The 26658-nt window shown below is 36.9% G+C and overlaps 1 protein-coding gene across 9 annotated transcripts in view; it reads left to right on the top strand.

Moving 5' to 3' along the window:
• Positions 1-26658, top strand: part of myo9aa (myosin IXAa) — a 164762-nt gene that overhangs the window by 106960 nt on the left and 31144 nt on the right. For 5 of the 9 annotated variants that reach the window (XM_048186343.1, XM_048186342.1, XM_048186340.1 and 2 more), the window contains 10 exons: positions 2664-2798; positions 9436-9557; positions 12583-12724; positions 13562-13757; positions 15812-15925; positions 16178-16354; positions 18792-18858; positions 23541-23669; positions 23758-23797; positions 26081-26203. In XM_048186343.1, the coding sequence (XP_048042300.1) occupies positions 2664-2798; positions 9436-9557; positions 12583-12724; positions 13562-13757; positions 15812-15925; positions 16178-16354; positions 18792-18858; positions 23541-23669; positions 23758-23797; positions 26081-26203 (1245 nt within the window). The remainder of the gene's footprint in view (positions 1-2663; positions 2799-9435; positions 9558-12582; positions 12725-13561; positions 13758-15811; positions 15926-16177; positions 16355-18791; positions 18859-23540; positions 23670-23757; positions 23798-26080; positions 26204-26658) is intronic. The other 4 variants (XM_048186346.1, XM_048186345.1, XM_048186341.1 and 1 more) reach the window with 3 other exon arrangements.

Raw genomic sequence — 26658 nt, 5'->3', positions numbered from 1 at the left:
CCGGTTCACCTTCTGAAGATTAACACACAAAAGCACAGTGTTCAGTCTGTGAAGTGCAGTCGACAGTCGTACACAGATTTTTGTGCTTGATATGTTGACTGAAGGCATGAAAAAATGCCTGTTTTGAAACACTGATTGAACGATTACATGAGAAATGATTCATTTCAGTAAGTTGTACTGTATCTTTCAACATACCTTCTGATGTTCATGCATGTTTTTTCATGCTGTAACTTGTAATAAAGTGTCACACCACATTTAAGAGCATCAAAACGGCATTTATTGTTTGAATTTCATAATAAAATGGACAGAATTTGTATGCTGAGACTTTGTTTCTTATCATAAGTAACAAAGCTCTTTGCGATTATTGGATGGTGTAGGGCAGGGGTTCCCAAACACATTCCTGGAGCCTCCTCAACACTGCATGTTTTCCATGTCTCCTTAATCAAACACCTGATTCAGATCATCAGCTCATTAGTCGAGACTCCAAGACCTGAAAAGGGGGTGTCAGACAAAGACATGCAAAATGTACAGTGCTGGGGAGGCTCCAGGAATGTGTTTGGGAACCCCTGGTGTAGGGAAAACCGCAGACTAGGGATGGGCGATACCACTTATTTTGTTTTTGATACGATACCGATACTTTCAAGGCCAATATCGCCGATATCGATACCGATACGATACCTCTAATATGAACTTAAAGATTTTAACATTTATTCAATTATTGAATTACTAAGAGTAAAATGGGTTATGATACCCACTTAACATTATATTAGATTATATTTTTGTTTACACATGGTTAAAATGTTTACTTGGTATGGAAAATCTACAAATAAGCCTTTTATATGCCTAGCTGAACTATGGTCACTGTAGTAATGGTTCATTTTCATAAGGGACTGCCATTGACAGGATGTTGCACCCATTAAATGAAACATTTGTATTCTGACAGAACATCAATATGAACATTTAACGTTCATTTTAAATAAATGTAGGCTAATTGCACAAACTATGTAGGCTATTTCATTTTGTTTATTGTGAAATAACTAATAATAATATTATATTTCTCTGTGTTCTGTTAAGCATATGTTCTGTAATTCTTCAGAATTAAAATTTCTTGATTGTTTACTCAGCCCCCATGTCATCCAAGATGTCGGTCTTCAGTCGAAAAGAAATGAAGGTTTTTGAGGAAAACATTCCAGGATTTTTCTCCATATAGTGGACTTCACTGGGGTTCAACGGGTTGAAGGTCCAAATGTCAGTTTCAGTGCAGCTTCAAAGAGCTCTACATGATCCCAGACGAGGAATAAGAGATCCGCGAGAAAGGTCACGCGTGATGTAGACGGAAGTACCGCAGTAGGGCGAAAAACTGCATTTACTCCTCCTGAACTTCAAAATTGTCCAATATCGTTGTTTTACCTTTTTTTGTAAAGGGGCATTTGACTTAAGGCCTTTGCACACTGAGTCCGAAATTTGCATGCACAACTTCCGCACGTTAAAAAATAAATTCGACCTCACGTTATGTCAATCGCGTTTGCACACTGCCTCTGAAACTTTCGTCCGTCAAAAAAATATTCGGATCAGGTTCGATTTTCTGCATTTTTCGCATCCGTGGCACACATTTTGAGAGATTTAGACAACTAAATCATGCTCACTGCTTGAAGACTTCATTTTGTATTGTTTTGCGATTTTTTTTTTTTTTTTTTCCGCAACGCATTTATTTTTATGCATCGGATTCGGTGTGCAAGGTCTCTGTGCGTGACGATTTTTTAGGATTACGAATACGAAAAAATGCATGCGAAAATTTCGGACTCAGTGTGCAAAGGCCTGTCTTTGTACATTTGCTTTGTAAACACTGGATCAGTACATCCGCCTACGTCACGTGTGACCTTTCCAACATGATTACATAATGCGTGGCACATCTCAGAGCAGTACAAGACGAGCATTTGTGGTTAAAAAGTATATATTTTTTATTTTTTTTAGAAAATGAGCGATGGTTTCTCTAGATAAGACTCTTATTCCTCGTCTGGGATCATGTAGAGCTCTTTGAAGCTGCACTGAAACTGACATTTGGACCTTCAACCCGTTGAACCCCAGTGAAGTCCACTATATGGAGAAAAATCCTGGAATGTTTTCCTCAAAAACCTTCAAGAAAGAAAGAAATAAACATCTCGGATGACATGGGGGTGAGTAAATTATCAGGAAATTTACATTCAGAAGTGAACTAATCCTTTAATGTTTAACTGTTAATGCCTTATTGTCGTGATAACTTGCCCTAAATTCAACATGAGAGATTTTCTTCACACACAGTATGAGTTGCAGTCTGACAAGTTTTTTGGTATACATCGGTGCATCTCTAATAATTTTACATAGTTAACTCACAGCCTCTCATTTACTCTCATTTGGCGCTTGAAGAGTGTTTATTCTGGACCCTGTAGACAACTAGATCTGGTGCCTAAATATTTTTTCACAGTAGTGCAACTGAAATGGTTGCACTGTAGATCCCTGATCTTAATTAGCAATCGTCAACTGTAGACATGTTCATTGTTAGCTAGCTGATTGATAATAACTCTATCGCCCCCTACAGTTTGTCACAAGAACACAAGAACACTGTAAATTGCCTAGCAGTACTTTTCTGTTTCTTAATGTTCCTTCATCTCATCATCTTTCAGATCCTGTCCATTGGGGTTCTCGATATCTTTGGCTTTGAAGACTACGAGAACAACAGCTTTGAACAATTCTGCATCAACTTCGCCAACGAGAGACTTCAGCACTACTTCAACCAGCACATCTTTAAGCTGGAGCAGGTAACGTCTTCATATTTTCTTTTTATTTGAAAGCTGAGATAACCATCAGCTTCTCTCCCCACACGCAACTCAAGATTATAGCCTAATAACTGATTTATTGCCAGCGAGTTGTTTTGACTGCACACAGAATAAATTAAGTACCCCACATATGGCCTGACTGAATGTTTTTGGAAAAATTTCAAGGTTTGCGATCTTTACTTTCAACCACCCTTGAAGTGCATGAATTCATCATTGAATCAGCCCAGGTTATATATTCTACTGATGGAGATTGATGGAAAAATGTAGGGACATGTGTTTTTCATTTTCATGGTGCTTGCTTTAGACTAACATTAGTTAGTTTAGGGACCAGAATGTCATAGAAACTTGGGCGTGGGCCAGTTCTGTGTTTCATGGTAATAAACTTTCCTTCAAAATCCTGCAAAACGATGGAATTGTCACCATTACTGCAGTCTTTAATGGTTTGGGTTGATGGATGCCTTCGGCTGTGTGATCATGTGAGGTAGGTTGTCATTAATAGTAGCAGTTTCACACAAAATAAACCATTTGATAATGAGACAATAAAAAGGGTTGCTCTACTCCAAGCTCAGACAAAGAATCGCGCCTCTGTAATAATGTGTGTTTTCTCAATGAGGTCGTTCTCTCAGGATGACTAAAGAGGCAACCAATCACGGTAATGACAGCCTGTCAAAGCCGTGCCTTTGTGACGCACCTCAAAGTATATGTTTGCTCAAAGAGGGTTTGTTAGTTTAAGTTTCTAGTCAGTCCAGTGTCCAGATTTGATAAACTCACTTTGACAGATTTGCTTACTCAAGGTACATTTATCCACATAAATCACACATCATCATAGGACGTGTCGCTTTATGCAGATGTGTAAATAACAGACTATCACTTGTGGGGTTAGCGCTTCATTTCTGCTTCTTGTGACAAAAGATCCCTGTTAAAAGTGTGAGCAAAGTCAAATTTGCTTGTCTGCTTCATTTTACATTGTAAAAAATTAGCGATTGGGTTGTTTTAACCCAGCGGTTGGCTAAACATGTTTGCCCAACATGCTGGGCAGTTTTATTTAACCCAAATATTGTTTAAAAATTGCTTAAAATTAACCTAAAGTAGGGGTTAAAAATAAAATAATCATGCGGAATTTGTGGTGGAAAAACTACATTACCCAAGATGCTGTACAGACAGTTCCACCAATCAGAGAGTTGCCACAAGCCAAACAAGCTCTTTGGCTCCGCCCACTCCCTTGAAGCACCACAAATGTTGAAATTGAGTTGGTCTCCTTATGTTTTATATTTCTCCATCCTTTTTAATTTGAATATTCTGTTCACAATGTTTCATGGAATTGTAGATCTTTCTCTCACTAAAGCTGTTTTGTATTTTTGTTCAATTTTCAAATACTTTTTTGCTTATTCTTTGCAAAGTATGTAATATTGTGATTCTCCTCGTGGCTGGTTGACTTGGTTCATGGCTTATAATGCTTTAAAATCCCAGACCTTATTTCGGTCATTTAACCAAAAACCCATTTAAAAAACCATTGACTTTGGGGGGAAAAGGGTCCAGAAATGTTAAAATGTTAACTAATTTCTGGGTTTTGGCGTACAAATAATATGTCATCCCCGCAGCACTGTGTGGAGAGTTCAGTCTGAATCCACACTGAGGGATTCTGGGTAATTTTGTTAAAAGGATTTTTGATGTTCTTGTTAATGGGATTTTTGAAGGGAATCATTCCAATTGCCACAACAGTTTTGCTGTTTGTTCCTTGATAAAAGTACAGGAATTTTACTGCGTCTGCCAAGTTCCACGCTTTAATTGCTCTAAGAGTTGGAAACTTTTGGATTCAGATGTCAGGAATGAATTCACATCCTGAGTGCACTGCCAAGTATGCCGTGTGGTAACATTGAATGTTTAATGTAGACCATACCCAGGTTAACTACACAAAACATGGAATGTGCAGATTCATAGTTTATGGCCATTAGTTAATGTTCGACTGAGAAAAAAGAAAAATTAACTTGTAATAGTTAAGATTGTTTGCCTGAATTGAGTAATAGCAGACGAAGCTACAGTTGTAGTATTTGTATTAGTAGCAGAAGTAGGTTAGTATGGGAGCTTGTTTCTGCCATGAAATAAAATATAAAAAAGGTAATTGCGACTTTTTCTCAAAATTCTGACTTTTTTTCTTATAAAGTCAGAATTGTGAGATATAAAGTCAGAATTGTGAATTATAAAGTCAGAATTGCATGATATAAAGTCAGAATTATGTGAAATATAGTCAGGATTGCGAGTTATAAAGTCAGAATTACGTAAAATAAAGTCAGGATTGTGAATTATAAAGTCAGAATTGCATGATATAAAGTCAGAATTATGTGAAATATAGTCAGGATTGCGAGTTATAAAGTCAGAATTACGTAAAATAAAGTCAGGATTGTGAATTATAAAGTCAGAATTGCATGATATAAAGTCAGAATTATGTGAAATATAGTCAGGATTGCGAGTTATAAAGTCAGAATTACGTAAAATAAAGTCAGGATTGTGAATTATAAAGTCAGAATTACGTAAAATAAAGTCAGAATTACGAGATATAAAGTCAGAATTACGAGATTTAAAGTCAGAATTATGTAAAATAAAGTCAGAATTGTGAGAAATAAAGTCAGGATTGCATGAAATAAAGTCAGAATTGCGATATATAAAGTCAGAATTACATAAAATATAGTCAGGATTGCAAGATATAAAGTCAGGATTGCGAGATATAAAGTCAGAATTACGTAAAATAAAGTCAGAATTGTGAGATATAAAGTCAGAATTGTGAATTATAAAGTCAGAATTGCATGATATAAAGTCAGAATTATGTGAAATATAGTCAGGATTGCGAGTTATAAAGTCAGAATTACGTAAAATAAAGTCAGGATTGTGAATTATAAAGTCAGAATTACGTAAAATAAAGTCAGAATTACGAGATATAAAGTCAGAATTACGAGATTTAAAGTCAGAATTATGTAAAATAAAGTCAGAATTGTGAGAAATAAAGTCAGGATTGCATGAAATAAAGTCAGAATTGCGATATATAAAGTCAGAATTACATAAAATATAGTCAGGATTGCAAGATATAAAGTCAGGATTGCGAGATATAAAGTCAGAATTACGTAAAATAAAGTCAGGATTGCATGAAATAAAGTCAGAATTGCGATATATAAAGTCAGAATTACATAAAATATAGTCAGGATTGCAAGATATAAAGTCGGAATTGCGAGATATAAAGTTGGAATTGCGAGATATAAAGTCAGGATTGCGAGATATAAAGTCAGAATTATGAGATATAAAGTCAGAATTGTGAGAAATATAGTCAGGATTGCATGAAATAAAGTCAGGATTGCGAGATGTAAAGTCGGAATTGCGAGATATAAAGTCAGAATTACGAGATATAAAGCCAGAATTGCGTGAAATAATGTCAGGATTACGAGATATAAAGTCAGAATTGCGAGATATAAAGTCAGAATTGCGAGATATAAAGTCAGAATTACGAGATATAAAGTCAGAATTGCGTGAAATAAAGTCAGAATCACGTAAAATAAAATCAGAATTTCGAGATATAAACTCGCAATTGTGATGCTGCGTTCACACCAGACGCGACTTGCGCGAATAAATAGCGCTATTCGCGCGTAGTTGGACGCTTGAACATTTTGAGTTTACTCGCTTCATTCGCGCGTGAAAATCCCTTCACAACAGACGCGAATTCGCGTCATGAGAGGGGCTCTCCTGCTCCTTTGTGTCCCAGACTCTCCCACTGCTTTCTGCACACTTCCTCTGAATAAACACAACTTGTCAGTGGGGAAATAATTGTAAATTACAGCGAATAAGCTCAATTGGTCCTCTTTAGTTGGCTTGTAGTCTTAAAATATATATATATATATATATATATATATATATATATATATATATATATATATATATATATATATATATATATATATATATATATAGCTCAAATTGAGTAAAGACCGTTTTTTACAACTTATCAGATTGTCCGACCTCCTCACTCACTTTCTTTCAAACACGATCCTTTTTATTCCTGTTTCTATAAATGTATGAAGATGTACAGCGACGATGATTTTGTCCTCCATTGTTGTTTTGAATTTCTGCCTCAGCTCGCTACGTCACGTCACTACTAGAGCAAGCTCCTGATTGGTTAACGCGGCCCGGAAATTCGCCAAAGTTCAGATTTTTCAACTTGCGCGATTGTCATGTCATTCGCGCGAATCGCTCAATTTGCGCCGCTTCATTTGCGCGAATCGCGCCGCAGGATGTCAATTCGCGTCTTTGAATTGACTTAACATGTAAATCACTCGCGCTTACCGCTTCATTCGCGTCTGGTGTGAACACACCATGAGGAAAAAAAGTTGCAATTACCTTCTTTATTTTTTATTTAGTGGCGGAAACAAGCTTCCATAGGTTAGTGTTAGATTATAGGCAGGAAAACAAAGTCTCGCCTGGCATCCTTGCCATCTGATGCCCATAAATACAGCCATGCTGGAGCCAGACACAACACCACACACACTTTTATTACTCCATTAATGGGCTTTTTCATTGTGCCATTTATGGAGATGCTGTAAATGCATTTTATTTGATTTGGAGGCTATTTGAGTGCATTTCATCAGCCAAATAGAGTGCATGTGGTTGCTGAAGTTTCAGATGAGGGTTAGATTATTAGTACAAGCATTACTGTTACCATTGCTCATACTGTGGCTTGAGGATTTGAACAAACCCATTGCTGTAAGTACTAATCTTTTTCTCTGTGTATCATTATGAACAGACATTCATGAGCTCAAAACATTGTTTTCTTTTATCTGTCATTGAGAAAAGAATCATCAATCTTTATCAAACTTCACTTCCATGAATAGGATTATACTTTATACCGTATTATCATGATGAAAAATCTATAGTCAGAAGGTTTCTTGTAATTCTAATCCTCTTCCTTACACAGGAAGTTGGATTAGAAGTGTAGATCATCTGCTTTGTTCTGCTGATTTTATACTTTTGCCTTTTAATGGGCCAACAAGAGAGAGATTCCTCTGATTGTATGAACCCCAACTGGGATTACATCCTTTATTGTTTCATTTACTTTCCCAGCGATCCAAGGAAACAGTTGAGGAGAAAAAAAGCAACAAAATGTTAAGAATGCCTTTCATATTATTAAACCGCAAAGACCACGAAACCTCGGACGGGCGAAAGGAAGTCTCCTCCAGAGGAACATGAAAACACTTTGCAAGCCTGTTGTTTTGTTGTTTCGGCCGCAGGCCAAAAATGAATTACCCGTATAATTATAACAGGTTTTGTGAGATGTTCGTTTGCTGCATTACGAACACATCTCATGTTTCTCTGCTAGTGATAAACATTCTGGAACATAAAAGGATGATTGAAACATCCTAACATGTTATGATACAGTTCTCACGGTCATGAAAATCTGGAAACATGAGCAAATTGTGAAGAGGACCCTTTTACAAACTCATGTTTTTGGGCTCTATTAGAACAGGTTTTCATGTTTGAATGTTCATTATTTTTCTCATTTTTGACATTGTTGCAGTTCATCTCTTCCCAGTCTGTCAGTAACACTCTATGAAGCCCCTCCTTCTGAAAAAAATAATGTGCTCTGATTGGTCGGCTGGAGCAGTGTGTTGTGATTGATCAAGTGCTTTGAGCGTGTTTAGGAAATGTCTCGCCCCTTAACTGTGAGTTTCAACAGGCTGCTAACTAACTCAACCAGGCCCCACCCCTTTATTTTGCATATGCCTTGGGCGGGAATTATTTAAACGATGAATATTGTGATTTGTTTGTTCCGTAAGAAAACTGAAGACTACAGTGGAGGCGTTTCAGGTTCAGAAACAGTGACACTGAAATAGAGAATAACTCCTGCTGGAGAGACTTTTTTGTGTGTCCCTTTAAATGCAAATGAGCTGCTTCTCCCCGCCCCCTTTCCAGAAGAGGGCGGAGCTTTAACAGCTCAACAACAACAAAGCTGGAGAATCTCACGCAGCCAAAATGAGGATTGTCAGTAACGGTGTTCAGCCTTACATTGTTCAAACCGGAGTCGACACTGATGGAGAGACTTAGTTACAACTTTTAGGACGTTTCTGAATGGTTAGTGGATAAATTGATGTAGTTGCTGTGGAGTTGATTCAACTCATCCACTAGCATGTGCCGTCATGTTCATCTTTTGTGTTGAATTGACCCTCGTTTGTGAAGCAGTCCGGCGTAAAATGACGGCATGACAACAACACTCTACTACAACAACTCTTCCTCTTCTCTAAAGCAGCCCAACATGGCCCCGCCCCCTTTGTTGTGTGTTCTCGGGGGTGGAGTTTATGTAAATATTAGGGTTTGTGATGTCACTAACCCGAGAAGAAGCTCGTTGTAGTCCCTACCAGCCGTTTAAAAAGCAATTTCTGTAAAAGAAAATATCTCCCTTTGCGTTGAACTTTGAGTGTCGTAACTTTGCAGATGTTGTTTATGCTCAAACAGCAACATTACACACTAACTAAAGCTAAAAAAGTGAAATCATAATCCAGGACCCCTGTAAACAATCAGGAACCCTGTAATTGTCAGTCTTTGTCGACGACTCATAACTATTGTTTTGTATTTCTCACAGGAAGAGTACCGAGCAGAAGGCATCGCCTGGCATAACATCGATTACATCGATAACACCAGCTGCATCAACCTCATCAGCAAGAAGCCCACAGCACTGCTCCACCTACTGGACGAAGAATGCAAGTACGTCTGCCCTTTTAAACTGTGCACTTCTTAAACATCTAGGGGAAACACTGCAGAGTGGCTTCACAATGAAAGTATGAGATACAAGTACTGTATCATTTATTGCCATTTAGACCAACATGGAATTTCTGAATGCAAGTACAAAATATACTTGACTGTTTTACCTGTAATTCTAGTAAAACAAATAAAAATATCTTATTATGGTAGTAACCTAAAAAAAACAAGGTTCTCTCTGCCTAAAATAGCTGGAAACCTGACTCTCCACATCAGTGTTCCTCATAGCTCAAATCTCTAATGTCTCATTCTTCCTCTTCCTGTGGCTGTTGCTTTTCTCTGAAGTTTTGGCAGCAGCTCTCATTCTTCTCAAGGCCAGAGGAACTGCACAGGTTTATAATATACTGTCTCCAGTCATGCTCTCTGGATGATCACTTTCACTCTCAGCTTCTCACTAGGGGAGCTCAGCGAACTTCCAGAACAGGCAAAGTGTTTAAATTAAAAAGTAAACATCGCGATGTGCATGTCCGTGATGATAAGTAGGGATTGTAGTTGTTCCGTGATCCGCACGGACAGGTTCCCACAGTTCGTAACGCACGTGATTCGCTGATTAATTGGAAAGTTTAGCCATCATAGAGTGAAAGTTTATCATTTGCACGTGTTTTAAGTCCTAAAAATTCAAGCGAGTTTAAAGCATTCAAGTGAACGTAGATGCATTAGGGTGATTCTTTAATTGCAGGTACATTTGGTGAGTAAGTGATTATTTTTTTCAAATGGTTATATTTTAATTATTTTAATAATTTTTCATGGATCACAAGATGCTACAGGCTGTAACAATAATATATTTTCTGTAAAAGTCTCTCATATAGCTTAAAATCAGGATTTCTTGTTGTCCGAATTGTATCCATCATGTATCATTTATTTTACTTTTCTTTTGGTAATATTTCAGCTATTTTATTTATAAAAGCCCTAAATAGCCATTTTCCTAATTCTATATTAACTTTTGTTGTTAATTATTAATTATTGTTGGAAACAGTTGTGCTGCTTAATATTATTTTATAACGTGATACTTTTTCAGGTTTCTTTGATGAATAAAAAGTTAAAAAAATATCTGCATTTATTTAAAATAGAAATCTTTTGTAACAATATACATTACCGTTCGAAAAAGTTTGGGGTCTGTAATTTATTTTCTTTCATTTTTTTTGAAAGAAATTAATACTTTTATTCAGCACGGATGTGTTAAATTGATAAAAAGTGATAGTAAAGATTTATATTGTTAGAAAAGATTTCTATTTTGAATAAATGCTGTTCTTTTTGGCCCTCTGGAGTCTGAGGCTGATTTGGGGCCTGGAGAAGTTTTGACATGCCCTGACATTTGTGCTTTTTTCAGTTGTTCATAAACATATTAATGACACAAGTGTCATTACACTGTATTCAGCACAAACTAGGCTACAATAATATGTGAGGAACATGTATGCACATGTTTGTGTTTTTGAAGGAATAACGTTTATGCGTGGTTATTGAAAAAACAAAAAAATTAAGTCACTGAAATAAGTCCAAAAATATATATTAAATCTGTGTTTACAAGACTTCTGGGTATTGGAGGTTGTAGACTAGAGTTTTTGCTTCAAAATTATGTAAAAATTATAATGCCTACTTGTTCATATAAAACAATATATTGATTTAGTTTTTGCAAGACACTTTTTGTCAAGAAACACAGTATGCATGGAGGCGTGAATGATCATGAATAATGGCTCATTTACACCTGAGAAGACAAAAGAATTGCATAATAATGACCTGAAATGACTTGCATAATAATAATTTTATATTGTAATAATATTTCACAATATTATTGTTTTTTTCTGTATTTATTATGAAATAAATGCAGCCCTTATGAACAAAAAAATAGTAATGTTTCCAAACTTTTGACTGGTAGTGCATCTCATAAATCTTGTCAATTCAGTTACCGTACTATACTTTGCCTTTAAATTTGTGGAATTATCTCTGGCTGGAAATAACTAAGTAAGGTACAGGAAATTATGTCACTTTCCCTCACTGATAAGATCTGTTGCACTGAAAGGTCTGTGTGCCCTCTCTGAGAAAATATTTTAATATAGAAAGTTCTTACACCAAGAGTTATTTTGTAAAACGTCAAAATTGTTACCACAATATCAAAAGGAAAACAGAATTTATCACTGATCACACAGTGGGTTGTTTAAAAGCCTTGATTTCATTAGCGCCATGTGCTCTTAGCGTTTAGGTTTTGGCTAAAAAAAATTCTGTTATCGTCAAACTCTGTTACCAAGGTAGAGTAACAGTGTTGACGGTATGTAACAGAGTTGACAGTAACAGAGTTGACAAACAATACTATAAATAAATAGTTTTTCCCCATTAAAAGTAAAAAAAAAAAAAAAAAGTAGTAGTATTTAAAAAAAAAATTAAAACTATTAACTTGTGTTTGGCAAACACTGAATTATTAAAATTTAATGTTTCCAATAAGATACTGGAAAGAATTTTTTGAAATGCAAAATGTGTATCCAATTATAGAATCACTCATAAGCAAACATTCAGTTCTCTTTCTCGTCTTTTTGTGCTTGAATGGACACGTACACGCAAAATTATATCAAAATCAATAAGTGAATTTAAACAAGCATGCTTATTGTTATATTAGATCCGTGCATTCTGCCTAATAGTTCTGCTGCTGTCTGTCATTAATGTTAATCAAACAAAACGAAGAGAAAATCACACTTGTAGCTTTAACAAAGATTAATTATATTTAATTTATACAGTGAAGTGTTTATTTACATTTGATTTATTCAATTTCTCTACCTGAATACTGTTAGACTTCACCTATAAAACATAAAGCACTGTTTATTTGCGTTTTTGTTCTGTTGTATTTATCTATGCTTGTAATTTGTTGGTGAAACCAAAAAAACATTGGTTTTTGCTGAAATTGTTTTCATATCACAATATATTGCAGGTTTTTTGCAGTGTTGTACAGCCGCTCTAATGCGCTCTCTGTATGTTACAGCTTTCCACAGGCCACCAATCAGACCCTCCTGGACAAGTTCAAGCGGCAGCATGAGGGAAACGGCTATATTGAGTTTCCTGCAGTCATGGAGCCGGCCTTCATCATTAAACACTATGCAGGGAAAGTCAAATATGGAGTGAAGGTCAGTGCTCTATAGAGCTACACACAGTTTTATGGTTTGAACACATTGTTAAGGTGATCTCGGATCAGTTATTTAATCATGCCGTCTAATCAGCATCTTGATATGCCACACCTGTGAGGTGGATGGATTATCTCGGCAAAGGAGAAGTGCACATAAAAAAAGTCTTGCATTTATAATTTTGTTCAGTGTATATTAAGCTTACTGATATTTTAAATATTATTGTGTTGTATTATAATACTATTGAATAAAATTGAATACTTTTTAAATGTGCTTTTTGGTTATGGGACAGCAGTTCACACTAATTCTCTAGTATGGCCCATACTTGCCAAAATCCCAGTCACCATTGCTGAATTCAGGACCACATGCTAGCATACTACTCTTACTATTTTTACCTTATCTTTCTATGCCAGAAATAGCAACAGTAGTATGTGCTTCCGAATTCACACTCATTTTTGCTAAAACCTTAAAACCTAATGTTTTGTTTTCCAGTTTGGCAACAGCAGCACCAAGACTTTGCTAATTTCTGAATTAAATGTTAGTTCAGTCTGCATTGGCTTTTACCCAAGATGTCCCTGATGTCATAACATACAATTTGACCATCATAAAAGAAAGAAAAAAAGTGACACAGTGTAAACCTGGCTCAAGTTTGGCAGAGTTTGACAGTCATGAGTAGCTGATCCTCTTATTTACAATATAAAGCCTTTGTTCATATGTTACATAATGGATCTGTGCAGGCCATGCTTTCTCTCCTCACTGATATTTCATTGGCTTCATTGAGTAGATGAGCCTGTATTGTTGGTCCAGTCACCTGACTGTCTGTTTGACCTGCTGTCTCAGGACTTCAGAGAGAAGAATACGGACCACATGCGGCCGGACATCGTCGCGCTCCTCAAGAGCAGTAAGAACGCCTTCATCTGTGGCCTGATCGGTATTGACCCAGTGGCCACCTTCCGCTGGGCTGTACTCAGGGCTTACTTCAGAGCCATGGTGGCCTTCAGGGACGCTGGGAAGAGACATGTGGAGAAACGCAGTGGTGAGTCAAATCAAACGGTTACATGCACCTTTTTCCGGTCACATGCCCGGAGTTTGTACTGAAGATTCTTCAGGCAGTACATGTCACACTGCCAAATCCACGACCCCTCCTGGACCAATAAATGATTCCTGAAAAATACAGTTTTTTTTTTTCTGTGGCTAATTACAAACCATACAAATTGACTTTGATCAATGTAGTTCTAACCATCAAAATACTTCAGTTAATGCATTTTATTCTAAATTATATATTGCATCAAGCTGTTCTAAATAACTTTCATCTTTTTCAGTTATGATTGATACTGTATGTAAAACACTTAGCATTTACAGTACATTTAGTCATTTAGCAAATGCTTTTGAGAATAGTAGAAGCAATCAAATCAACATGAGTGCAACAGTACGCATGTATGTAAAGTCCCAGCTTCACCAGCACAGTGCTTGTAGCAAGGAATATATATATATATATAGGTGTCTTTAGCAGTTTTTGAAAATCACATCACTTAAATCACATCATGCTGTTATAGAGTATCATGCTCTCATTGAAACATGCTGTTTATACTTCCATCCAAAGGTTTGGAGGTGTTTTTTTTAATGTTTTGAAGTCTCTTCTTCTCACCAAGGCTACATTTATTTGATCAATAATACTGTAAACACACACACACACACACACACACACACACACACACACACACACACACACACACACACACACACACACACACACACACACACAAAAGTCCAAACTTTTGAACAGTAATGTATACTAGGCATCATGACAGTAATTTAATGTAATGTAATTTAACTTCATTTATATTTTATATTACATTTTATTTTTAATATTAATATGTAATAATATTGTGAAATTTTACAATTTACTGTAAAGGAACTGTTTTCAATTGTTTTGTTAATGTAATTTATTTCTGTGATGGAAAAGCTGAATTTTCAGCATCTTCAGTGTCACATGATCTTTCAGAAATCTTTCTAATATGCGTATTTGAGAAACATTTACTTATTATCAATGTTGAAAACAGTTGTGCTACTTCATATTTTTGTTATTATACATTTTTTATTTTTTTTCAGGAAAGTCCTTGGTGAACTATATATATATATATATATATATATATAATTTTTTTTTTTGTGGAAGTCATTAGACATTTTTTTCTTTTTTATTTTCAGGAAAGTAAAAAATATCAGCGTATATTTGAAATGGAAAACTTTTATGATGTTAGAATCATCTTTACTGTCACTTTTGATCAATTTAATAAGTCCTTGGTGAACTTTATTCTTTAAAAAAAAAATAATAATAAAAAAATATACTGACCCCAAACCTTTGAAAGGTAGTGTATATATATATATATATTTTTTTTTTTTCAAAATTTAATTTTACATTTTATTCTTTAAATACTGACCCCAAACTTTTTTATTTTATTTTATTTTATTTTATTTTATTTTATTTTATTTTTATTTTGTGATCTGCTATAACAGGTGTTTTTTATCAGGCATTACAAACAGCAGTTTGGGTTTTTGGCATATCAGGCTTTTCTCACATTTAACAGTTGTTAATTTTCAGGGCTCTGTATCATTTGTCAATCAGTCACATTTTGCTATTGTGTACAAGAATGTGTTAGACATCTTAACTTTGTTAGAGTAAATTATTAGAGCTATTTTGTATTTCGGCTAGCGAATCACACCATGTTAGCCCAGCTCCTCTTGCTTCTGCTCTCTAGCTTTTCAGTATCTATATGCCTTTCTTCCTTAATTACAAGTTTGAACATTAGTAGTTCATCTCTGCTTCGATGCCTCACACAGAGCGGTGAGTTTGAACTGTGAGTGCTGCCCACTGCCTTATGGGTTGCCTACGCACTGCATTTCACTGTGGCCCAAATCTGATGTGTGAACACAAATGTAATGTAAACCAGACTTTATGCTGATAGTCAACGTCTGGCTTCGCGTGACAACTCTTGTAGACGAGCACATCTTATTTCTCCCTATTTAATCTGTCTTTTCTCTCTCTTCTCTCTTTCTTGTGTGTGTTGTTTGTTTTTTTGGCTTCCTAAGGGCATGATGCTGCTGCTCCAGTTGTGAAAAGTGTGGATAGCTTTAGTTTTCTGCATCACCCTGTGCATCAGAGAAGCTTAGAGATCCTGCAGAGGTGCAAAGAGGAGAAATACAGTAAGGCTGCCTTTCCTTCATCTCGTCTCCTCACTCCATGCACCCTGGGCCAGGACATGAGGGCTTCTGTCGAGCAGCCCGTTCAATTTTACAGTTGCGGTTATAAAAAACGCATACCTCTTCAGCCACACATATATAACGGAATCATTGATTGGATTCAGAGCTGAAGCCCTCATGTCTCTGCCCATCCATCTTGCACCTGTCTTGCTTTCCTGCATGATGTCATTTTGGGCGTCTGTCTTTCACTAACAGCCCTCTCTGTGGGTTCAGTTCAGCATGCATGCTTCTCGGGCAGCCCGCCTCTGTCCCCTCAGCGGAGCCCCTGTTCTGAGCGCTCCCGCCCCGGCATGACCTCTCCAGCTCAGAGCATGCACTCGTTTCTCTTGCCCTCCGAGGACAGCGGGCTCACAATAGGTCTGCTTGATGGAGGTAGCTCGGGTCATAGGCTATACACACAAAACACAACATAATAATAATAATAAAAAAAGATTTATTATTCCTTCCTGTTGGAAACATTCCTTCTTAATTCAATCCTGTTATTAGGGCTGGGTGATATAATTGAACAACTGTTCTATATATTCTATTTACTGAGAAGTTCTAATTCTAAATTCTTAAATTCTAATTAGGGCTGTCAAAAGATAAATTTTTTTTAAAAATTGCACCATTTTGTGCGTTTAATCGCGATTTCACTTATCGTGAAATTAAGTGTACACCGTTTATCTCGTTTAACATGTTCATTCTGTCATCATTTGCTATATCCAGCAAAGTAAGCCATCAGATTGAAGAGCGATTCTCACAAAACTGTATTTTAGCTTTTTTTCAAGGTAAATTTAGGTGTCTTTCCAAAAAAAAAGGACTTTGGAGACTCCAAAAGGACACCAAATAACCAAATGATATAAGGAGTCCATATAATTCTTACATTAGTGCACAACAAAGCAAACATTACAGAAAAAAAACTTTTCATAATTCATAGGGCTGGAACAATACATCGATTCTCGAATCACGATTCGCGATAAAATGATTCTGGATCGATTCTGATATTTTCTCTCAAATCAATTCTGAACTTAGTTTTGACAGCAGATGGCGCTCTAGGCTCAAACGCACACTCAAATGCTCACAAAGAAGAGTGCTGGAGAGCGCTCGTGCGTTCGGTCATGTAAGTGTTTAAGAATGCTTTTATGACACGAGATTAATGTAAACGGCCCACTGCGAACACTCTTGTAATTCGCTTCAACCTTTTCAAACTTTATGAATGATTATTTTTTTAAAGTATGTAAAAAGCTTGTTTACATTTTTTGACAAGTCAAGTTACAATACTAAACCAACCACCTTGACCTGACTGCATTTACCTACTACAGTACACGGATCCATTCAGAATTACTAAACACAGCAACATACACATTACAAATCCAGACATTATCCTGAATGTGTGTGGAAACAATGTGAATGTAGTGAAATGTGTCTGTGCATAAATACAGTGTGCAATCAGTGCGTCGCTAAATGGTTTGTCTGCACATCAATATAACAGACTGGCGCATACTTACTGTACGTCACCACAATCTTTACCTTGACTGCAATCTTCATCTGTCAAAACTTTACTAGCGAGACGCTGGTTTGCTTTATCCAGCTAAGAAATGTAGTTTGCAAATCATTTGACCATACAGTAGTGTGATGTTTTGACATTCTGTTCAGTCTGTGTTTCACACAGCGTGATGCGTGAATGCTTGCGCAATTCGGAAACAATCACAAAATATGACCAAGCTCGTGTTTTAAAGCGAAACACACACTGGAATGAATAATTCACTGAGTCTCTATTCTCTCTGCCATCTCTGATGTAATCGGCCTGGTTTTCTTTACACAAGTGCTGTTTTTGACTGATTGTTTGAATTAATTCGTTTACTGAATCATTGGACTGAAAACTTTGCCGGAGTTTAGCGACTTAAAATGATCTGATCGCAAACGCACTCTAAAAAATAGCTGTAAAAAATGAAACACTTTTACAAAGTAAAATACCGTTTTCCATTGAAACAGTAATATACTGTAAAAATAATGCATTCTGGGTCGTTTTTGAGACAAACCCTAACCTATAGGCTACTTTCGAAAATTACAAATCTTACCCAGAATGCATTCTTTTTACAGTATATTACGGTTTCAATGGAAAACTGTATTTTTTGTAAACTTTTTTCATTTTTTTTATAGCTTTTTTACAGCATGCGTTAATGTTGACAGCCCTAATTCAAATTTAAATGTATTTAAAGGTGTGTTCACTCTATGGGTTGCACCGAGTAGTCAACTTTAATGCTATACCATGATGCTTTAAGCTTGACGTCGACTAGTCGCTGATCCTATAGAGGGCGCAACAGCATAAGAAATCTTTGAAGTCCTCATTTTCAGACTTATTTGTTCATTAATGACGTCATCAGCAATTAGTCAACGTCAACTCGACTTTCATCACATAAATGTCGACTTTTAAAAAAATCTTGAAGTCGTTCACACTTGTAGTTTGGTTCTCTGCGTTATTTTGATCTGGACCAAAAGAGAAAACGTCTGTCATTTTTAACAACAAACCTAAAGATACTCAAGATTTTCAATATATCACCCAGCTTTAGTCACAATGTAGGTGTTTTTGTATGTGGATGTTTGAACCCAGTCACTGTGTGTGTGTGTGATTCACAGAAGCATGTTTCAAGTAATTCACCTCTAATTGAATGTGCATACGTTTCATTTCATCAATAGCAGTGAATTAATTATCCTGTTATTCTCATGAGAACCATTACACAGTCCTCTCATAACCTCCCACTCATTTTCCATATGACCCATGTGTCTCGGAGCAGTCTGGTTGTACAGGCTTTGTGATCTGTTTCAGGTGTGAACAGGAGGAATCCTCGCACTCCACTCTCTGATCTGCAGGGAAGCAACACGCTCAATCAACGGTAAGAGCGCCTCACATCCGACCACGGTCCTGTCATGTATCCCTCACAGATGTTTCACATTTACATATGCACGAATGTGATTGCAAATAAATCTCAATGCTTCAGCAAACCAAGACATTTTGGACAATGCTATGCTTCCAACTTGGGGAAGGACAGCATTACTGTGCCCCAATGCACAAAGCTCATGGATGAGTTTGGTGTGGATGAACTTGACTGGCCCGCACAGAACCCTGACCTCAACCCTGTCGAACACCTTTGAGATGAACTGGAATGGAGATTGTGAGCCACGCCTTCTCCTCAAACACCGGCTTCCACTCTTCTGAGAAGGCTTTCCACAAGATTTTGGAATGTTTCTGTGGGAATTTATGCCCATTCATCCAGTGGAGCATTTGTGAGAAACGCTCAACTAGATGAATGGGCGAAAATTCCCACAGAAACACTCATGGAAAGCCTTCCCAGAAGAGTGGAAGCTGTTATAGCTGCAAAGAGGGACCAACTCCATATTAATGTCTGTGTATTCAGAATGCAATGTCAGTAAAGGGGAAATGACGAACACGGTTTCTGCCAATCTCATGTAAATCTTGAGTACCTATAGAGAAGTATTGCATCCTTCATATCTCTGAAGAGTCTTTAGTTTTATAAAAGACAGCTACAGCTGTACCACTTCTTCCCAGAAACAGTCAAGCTCCTGGAGACATGCCGTAGGCTGACGAGCAATACATCATCGCATTATCCCTGGATAACTTTTGATTCACTATACGTTCGTGTTGTTTACATTATATGCACTTACACTCCAATTGCCAACAAAACACAGACATTTGATGCAGTTTTACTTCCGACTCATGCCCGGGATCTTTTATCGCTGGGACAGCTCCATCTTTCAGTTTTAAACGATCTAGCGTCGAACTGGGCCTTGTTTATAAAACATTCGTCACAGAAATGCCACAAACAAACAAACACTTGTACAAACAAACTGCATCCTCTGTTCCCTTAATGCTGGGTTCTTTGGGAAGCTGAACAAGGTTATCTTTCCCTCACAACTAAAAACACAACGAGTAATGAGTAAAAAAATTCATCTAAAGCAAATGAAACGAGTGAGGGGAGGCGGGTTTGTGTGTCGACTCGCTGTCGGAGAGATGAGAGAGAGAAAGAGCAGCTGGTATCGTGTCTGTTTTGCATAAAATGAGTATTGAAAGTGTTTCAGATATTTCGGTATCTATATGTATAGAAAAAATCTATGTTTTAAGACTACATTGCACTTAGTTTATTATTTCTAATGCCTTTTTAAAAGACTACAATTAAAAATTGTAAATATTATAAAAATCAAGCCGCCAAAGTGGTTAGTAGGAGTGACTGTGTTACATGCCACTGCTGAAATACACCCACATTTGGCGGTTTGACAGGTGTTAATGTCCAGCCCTGAGTGTATATATATGTAATATATGTATATATAATTAGGGGCCAAGCACCGAAGGTGTGGAGGCACCTATTGTATCTGTTGGCGTTCTTTTTATTTTTATTTTCGATTCTTCTTCTTCTTCTTCTTCTTCCGCTCTTGAAGTCTATGGCAGCCCATAGAACAGCTTGCGGGAAAGTTGTGAAATTTGGCACACAGTTAGAGGACAGTCTGAACTGTGTCCATAGCAAATTTGGAGTCTCTAGCTCAATCCCTCTAGCGCCACCAGCTGTCCAAAGTTGCACTCATGTTTATGCTAATAACTTTTGAACCGTAAGGGCTAGAAACAAATTTCTTAAAAACATAAGCTGTGTCTGAAACCGCTCCCTATCCACTATATAGTCCACTATATCGGGTGTCGGCCATTTTGTAGTGGTGTCCGAATTCTGAGTGAACGACTTCATTCCCTACATTCGTTCACTACTTTATACCCACAATTCTCTCTGATTTCGAGTGTAGATTCGATGTACACTTGCTGAAGCACTATTTCCCAAAATCCATTTTTTTTAACCTTTTCTTTTTTTAATTAATCACTACTTGAATAAAACCTACTAAAATGTAGGGGGACATTATTATATAGATGAATTTAAAAAAAATGAAATTATATTAATAAAAAATATTTTCATTATTAAAATATATTATGTAGGCATTGAATCAATTTAATGTGTTTTACTAACAGCAATGTGTTTTAATATTTTGCGGCACTGTTAACTCATTAATCTTTAAAAGATGATAATTTAGTGGATGATTTAAAAAAAATCGTTAATCATAGGTAGCGTATTCAAATCATAACGGTCGCCTGAGGGCGCTCAAAGACCACGTAATCTGTGAGCGTGAGAGTTTCTAACAACTTTATTAAAAAGGATAAATACATGAAATTATGTACACTTGTTAATGTGTTTATTTTTGTTTGCAGTATTTTATAGTATTAAATGATTATGAACACATTAAGCATGACAAATTACATAATTGATTAAACTACAAAGCTGGCACGTATGATTACAAAATAAAGTCATTATGATTGTTATTGTTATTAACATTATTTTATAATGTAAATAACATGTAGGATAAAATAGTTTTAAAGCGTGTCGAGCCGTTTCTGAGATCTCCGACGCACAGTGTATACGTCAGCGTCCGAATTCACTCACTTCATTTCGTTCACTCCATACAGATATAGTGCACTCAAATGCCATACACTATATAGGGATTAGTGAATGAGTGAACGAGTGAGCGGTTTCGGACACAGCTTTACTTTTTCGAACTCCTCCTAGACCATTACTCCAATTTTCATGAAAATTGAACCAGATCATCTTCAGATCATGCCGACAAAAAGTTATGGAATTCAAGTCGATTCCTCAAACCGTATTTGAAAAACACGCGAACAAGTTTAATGTTGCGCTTGCGAAAATAGACGTAAGGCTGTATCTCCGTAACGCTTTATCATATTCAGACCAAACTTGGTACATGTCATCACAAGCATGACCTGAGGCATCATGCAGTGTTTTGGTGCAGCGCCACCTACTGGTGCGGAGATATGAAAAATGGCTATTTTTGCTTATAACTTCTGATGGCTTTGTCCAAAAATCATAAATTTGGTCTTGTTAGATTCAGGGCATGATGGCAAATTTTTAAATATCAGCCATTTTGGCCGTCGGCCATTTTGAATTTTGTGCTAAAATGCTGTAATTTACGAACGCATTAGTGTATCGTTACGAAACTTGGTATGCATCTTTGGCACCATGTCCTTACAATACTCAAAAAGTTTTGGTGCAGCGCCACCTTGTGGTCAAAAGTTATAACAAAAATTTACAAAAATGCTAATAACCTTTGACAATATTAACCGATTGTAATGAAACAGGTCTCAGTAGATTCCTTGGGTCATGCTGTGATCATAGATATCAAATTTGATTTGACATAGTCGGCTGAACTTCCTGTCCGCCATATTGTTTTTCTTTAAAAACCACACTTTTTCAAACTCCTCCTAGATCGTTGCTCCGATTTTCACCAAAATCGAACCGTATCATCTTCAGACCATGGCGACAAAAAGTTATGGATTTCAAGTCGATACGTCAAACAATTTTCATATACCGTAGCAACGATTTTGAGGCATGATGTAAAACTCACTCTTTAAGCTGTATCTCTGCAATGCTTTGACATATTGACACCAAACTTTGCAAGTGTCATTGTCACCCCACTCTGACCATACCAAAACAATTTGAACACAGCGCCACCTATTGATCGAAAATGATGAACCAGTAAATCCTCATTTTTGATCATTTTTCAGCTCGTTTGCCTAGAATGATCTTAAAAGGTCTTTAATTGCTCACTGTTGCAGTTGGTCTGATGCTCACAGCCGTGTTGGCTTGCTTATTGTGCCGTTTTTGTGCTTGACCCCGTAATTGCTGCTTGCAGCTATATTTTACAACTGATTTTATATCCCACATAAAACGAATAATTCCAATAGATTTGCGCATGACATAGCGGTCTTGGGAAACATTTTGCCAGTGCTCTGATGATATTTTCCTGGAGAACCTGCATATCAGTTGTTTCTACTGTAAGTAGCCAGGTTCCTGAAATCCCCACTGTATTGTCCAGTCACTTTTTTTTTTTTTTTCTCTGAGCGGTAAATAGTGTGTACAGTGAGCCCCTGGTCAGTACTCACATGTCTTGTTAAGTTCTCGGTGTGGGTGTAGAGTTAGAGCCGTGACTCCACAGATACCCGGAGGATGACCCACGGCCTTCCCTGCTTCATGCTTTAATGACTGCATGGCACTGAGATTAGCCCTGATATCCAGAACAAGTGGCTCACAACAGCTCTTTTGTTGCGCTGTAAAGTCCCCATAATCTTTTTTGCAACCCCACACACTTTTTGGGTTACTAAGTGACCACAAAACACCAGGAAAGAGCAGCTGCTTCCTGTGTGATGTCAGAGTGGAGATATTTGCTCATTTGGATGACAGATCCTAGGCTGATGGGTAATTGCTCTTCACAGTTCATGATCACATGCTCCAGTGACCTCCTGTAATACAGAATATTGCCACCATATTACTATTGGGTCCATGCAGCAAATCGTACTCAGCCCTGTACATCCATACATACAAAACCATGTCTAATCAAACCATGTCTTTAAAACCCATTCAAGTCTGATATTTCATTAAAATGGTTTTGCATTCATTGCAGTTTGAGGAATGTTCAACATGCATGTTGTATTTGCTGTCCCTGTCAGAGAGGGCTGGAACGGGCGTCCTGGGAGACAGCACCGACTGTCCTCCGCCGGGTCCTTCAGCGAGGAGGACGGCATCTTCGTCAACTCCACCAGCAGTAAACTCCTGGAGCGAGCCCATGGCATCCTCATGTGAGATTCTGCCTTCACTGTCATCAGATGAATACAGCAGGCTTCTGGAATATCATAACCACTGTTATTTATGCTTCTTTTTCCCCAGGAGAAATAAGAACTATAAGATGAAGCCCAGCCTTCCCAAGGTGTGAATCCCATCACATGATTTTATTATTTCATTTAAAGGCACTTAATGACAGTTCTGTTATGATCGACTCGTTGTTGTCCAAACCCTTTTGTTGTTTTGTGTTTGTACTTTTGTTTTGTGTTGTGTTTTTTGTTTTGTTTTGTCCTTGTGCTGTTTTGTTGAGGTGCTGTTGTTGTTTGTTTTATTGTGTTGTGTTGTTGTTTTTGTGTGTTGCATAGTGTGGTGAGTTGTTGTTTTGATTCTTGCTTTGTGTTGTGTTGCTTTGTGTGGTGTTGTTTCAGTGTTGTTGTGTTATTTTTGTTTTGTGTTGTGGTGTTTTGGTGGTGTGTTTTGTTGTAGTATTTTGTTTTTTAGTGCTGTGTTTTGTTTTGTGTTGTTGCTTTGTGTTATTGTGTTTTGTGTTGTTTGTGCTGTTGTTTTGTGTGTTGTGTTGTGTTGTATTGTTTTGTTGTGTTGTTGTCTTGTGTTGTGTTGTGGTGTTTTGTCTTGTTTTGTTGTCTTGTTTTGTGTTGTTGTTTCTTGTTGTGTTATGCTGTTTTGTTTTTGTGTTGTTTTGTTGTTTTCTGTTGTGGTGTTGCGTGGTGTGTTTTGTTGTGGTATTTTTTTTTTGTGCTGTGTTGTTGCTTTGTGTTGTTGCTTTGTGTTGTGTTTTGTGTTGTTTGTGCTGTTGTTTTGTGTTGTTGTCTTGTGTTATGTTATGTTGTGTTGTGGTGTTTTGTGTTGTTTCTTGTTGTGTTCTGTTACGCTGTTTTGTTTTTGTGTTGTTTTGTTGTGTTGTGGTGTTTTAGTGTTGTGTTGTGTTGTGGTGTTTTGTGTTGCTGTGTTCTGTGTTGTTTTGTTGTGGTATTATTGTCTTGTGTTTTGTTTTGTTTGTGTTGTGGTGTTTTGTATCGTTTTGTTGTGGTGTTGTCTTGTTGTTGTGTTTTGTCTTGTTTTGTGATGTTTTGTGTTGCTGTGTTTTGTGTTGTTTTGTTGTGGTATTGTCGTCTTGTGTTTTGTTTTGTTTGTGCTGTGTTGTTTTGTTTTGTGTTGTTGTCGTGTTGTGGTGTTTTGTCTTGTTTTGTGTCGTCTTGTTTTGTTGTTTTATGTTTTGTTTTTGTTGTTTTGTTGTGCTTTGTATTGATTTGCTGTTTTGTTTTGTGTTTTGTTGTTGCTTTGTGTTTTGTGTTGTGTTGTTGTCTTGTGTTGTTTTGTGGTGTTTTGTCTTGTTTTGTTGTCTTGTTTTGTGTTGTTGTGTGTTGTTTTTTGTTGTTGTTTTGTGCTGTTTTGTGTTGTTGTATTTTCTTGTGTTGTTTTGTCTTTTTTTCTTGTTTTTGTCTTGTGTTGTGGTGTTATTTATTCAATCTGATTATTTTTGTGAAACACACACAGAGATATTGAGCGAAGTGTCCGCAAAAGTTCATGCCGTCGTGTTGAATGTCCAAAAGTGGCAGATTTTCAGTTGTTTTCTCATTCATTCGGCCTCAGAAGAAGGAATATTGCACCATATAAGTCATTTTTGTCTTTTTTAGAGCTTGATAGCTGCGTTTACTGTGTAAAATGGTCATGTAGGCATTTTTTAGGACACTTTTTAATGGACCATAATTTTGATAGCTGCGATCGCCATTGTTGTTTTAGTGTTGTTGTGTTATTTTGTTTTGTTGTTTTGTGTTGTGGTGTTTTGTTGTGGTATTTTGTTTTTTGTGCTGTGTTTTGTTTTGTGTTGTGTTGTGGTGTGTTTTGTCTTGTTTTGTTGTCTTGTTTGTGTTGTTGTTTCTTCTTGTGTTGTGTTATGCTGTTTTGTTTTTGTGTTGTTTTGTGTCTTGTTGTTTTAGTGTTGTGTTATTTTTGTTTTTGTGTTTTGCGTGGTGTGTTTTGTTGTGGTATTTTGTTTTTTTGTGCTGTGTTTTGTTTTGTGTTGTTTGTGCTGTCGTTTTGTGTTGTGGTATTTTGTCTCGTTCGGCCTCAGAAGAAGGAATATTGCACCATATAAGTCATTTTTTATCTTTTTTAGAGCTTAATAGCTGTGTTTGCTGTGTAAAATGGTCATGTAGGCATTTTTTAGGACACTTTTTAATGAACCATAATTTTGATAGCTGCGATCGCCATATACAGAATTGACTTTTTTTGCTTTTTATCTTTATCTCCTTTTGTGTTCCATGAATGTTCATATGAGTTTGGAACAACATGAGCTTCTGTAAATGATGAAGAATTCAGATTTTTGGGCAAACTCTACCTTTAACTGATCTATATATGCTTGTGTCCGTGTGTGTGTGTGTGTGTCTGTGTGTGGCGTCTGCAGCACTTGCTGGATGTCAAGTCTCTGAAGTACCTGAGTAACCTGACGCTACACGACCGCATCACAAAGTCCCTGCTGCACCTCCACAAGAAGAAGAAACCCCCGAGCATTAGTGCTCAGTTCCAGGTCAGATCTCACGCTTGCTTTCTTACATCGTTGTGTAACTCTGCTGTAATTTCCACCCTGTGCAACCCAGTAAAATCCCACATTAATGACATCACGTCTACCTTTGACACAATAACACTTTTATTTGCTCTAAAACTCTTTTGTTTTGGTTTTACAAACAACTGCGTGTTAAAAGTCTATATTATAAAGTCTTTTTTGTTGCTGTTTTTGTCTGGACAGGATGTCCTTAACTGTCCGACCCCTCGTGACATAAAGAGTGCAGTGAAAAAGCAGCATTACATTTCCCTCTAGTGTCTCAGGTTGGGACAGAGAGCTGTAAACATTCACTGGCTCGGCATGTCCTGGCAACAAGCCTGCACAAATGTGTGGATGACCTCACTTCCCACATCCTGTTCTGTGCGGCTCTCACTTTGGGAAGAGAGAGTGAATTCCTGACCACCAAAATAGCTGCTTTC

The sequence above is a fragment of the Megalobrama amblycephala genome, linkage group LG3, assembly GCF_018812025.1.
Source record: "Megalobrama amblycephala isolate DHTTF-2021 linkage group LG3, ASM1881202v1, whole genome shotgun sequence".
NCBI classification, from domain to species: domain Eukaryota; kingdom Metazoa; phylum Chordata; class Actinopteri; order Cypriniformes; family Xenocyprididae; genus Megalobrama; species Megalobrama amblycephala.
This window is presented reverse-complemented; position numbering and strand designations above follow the sequence as displayed.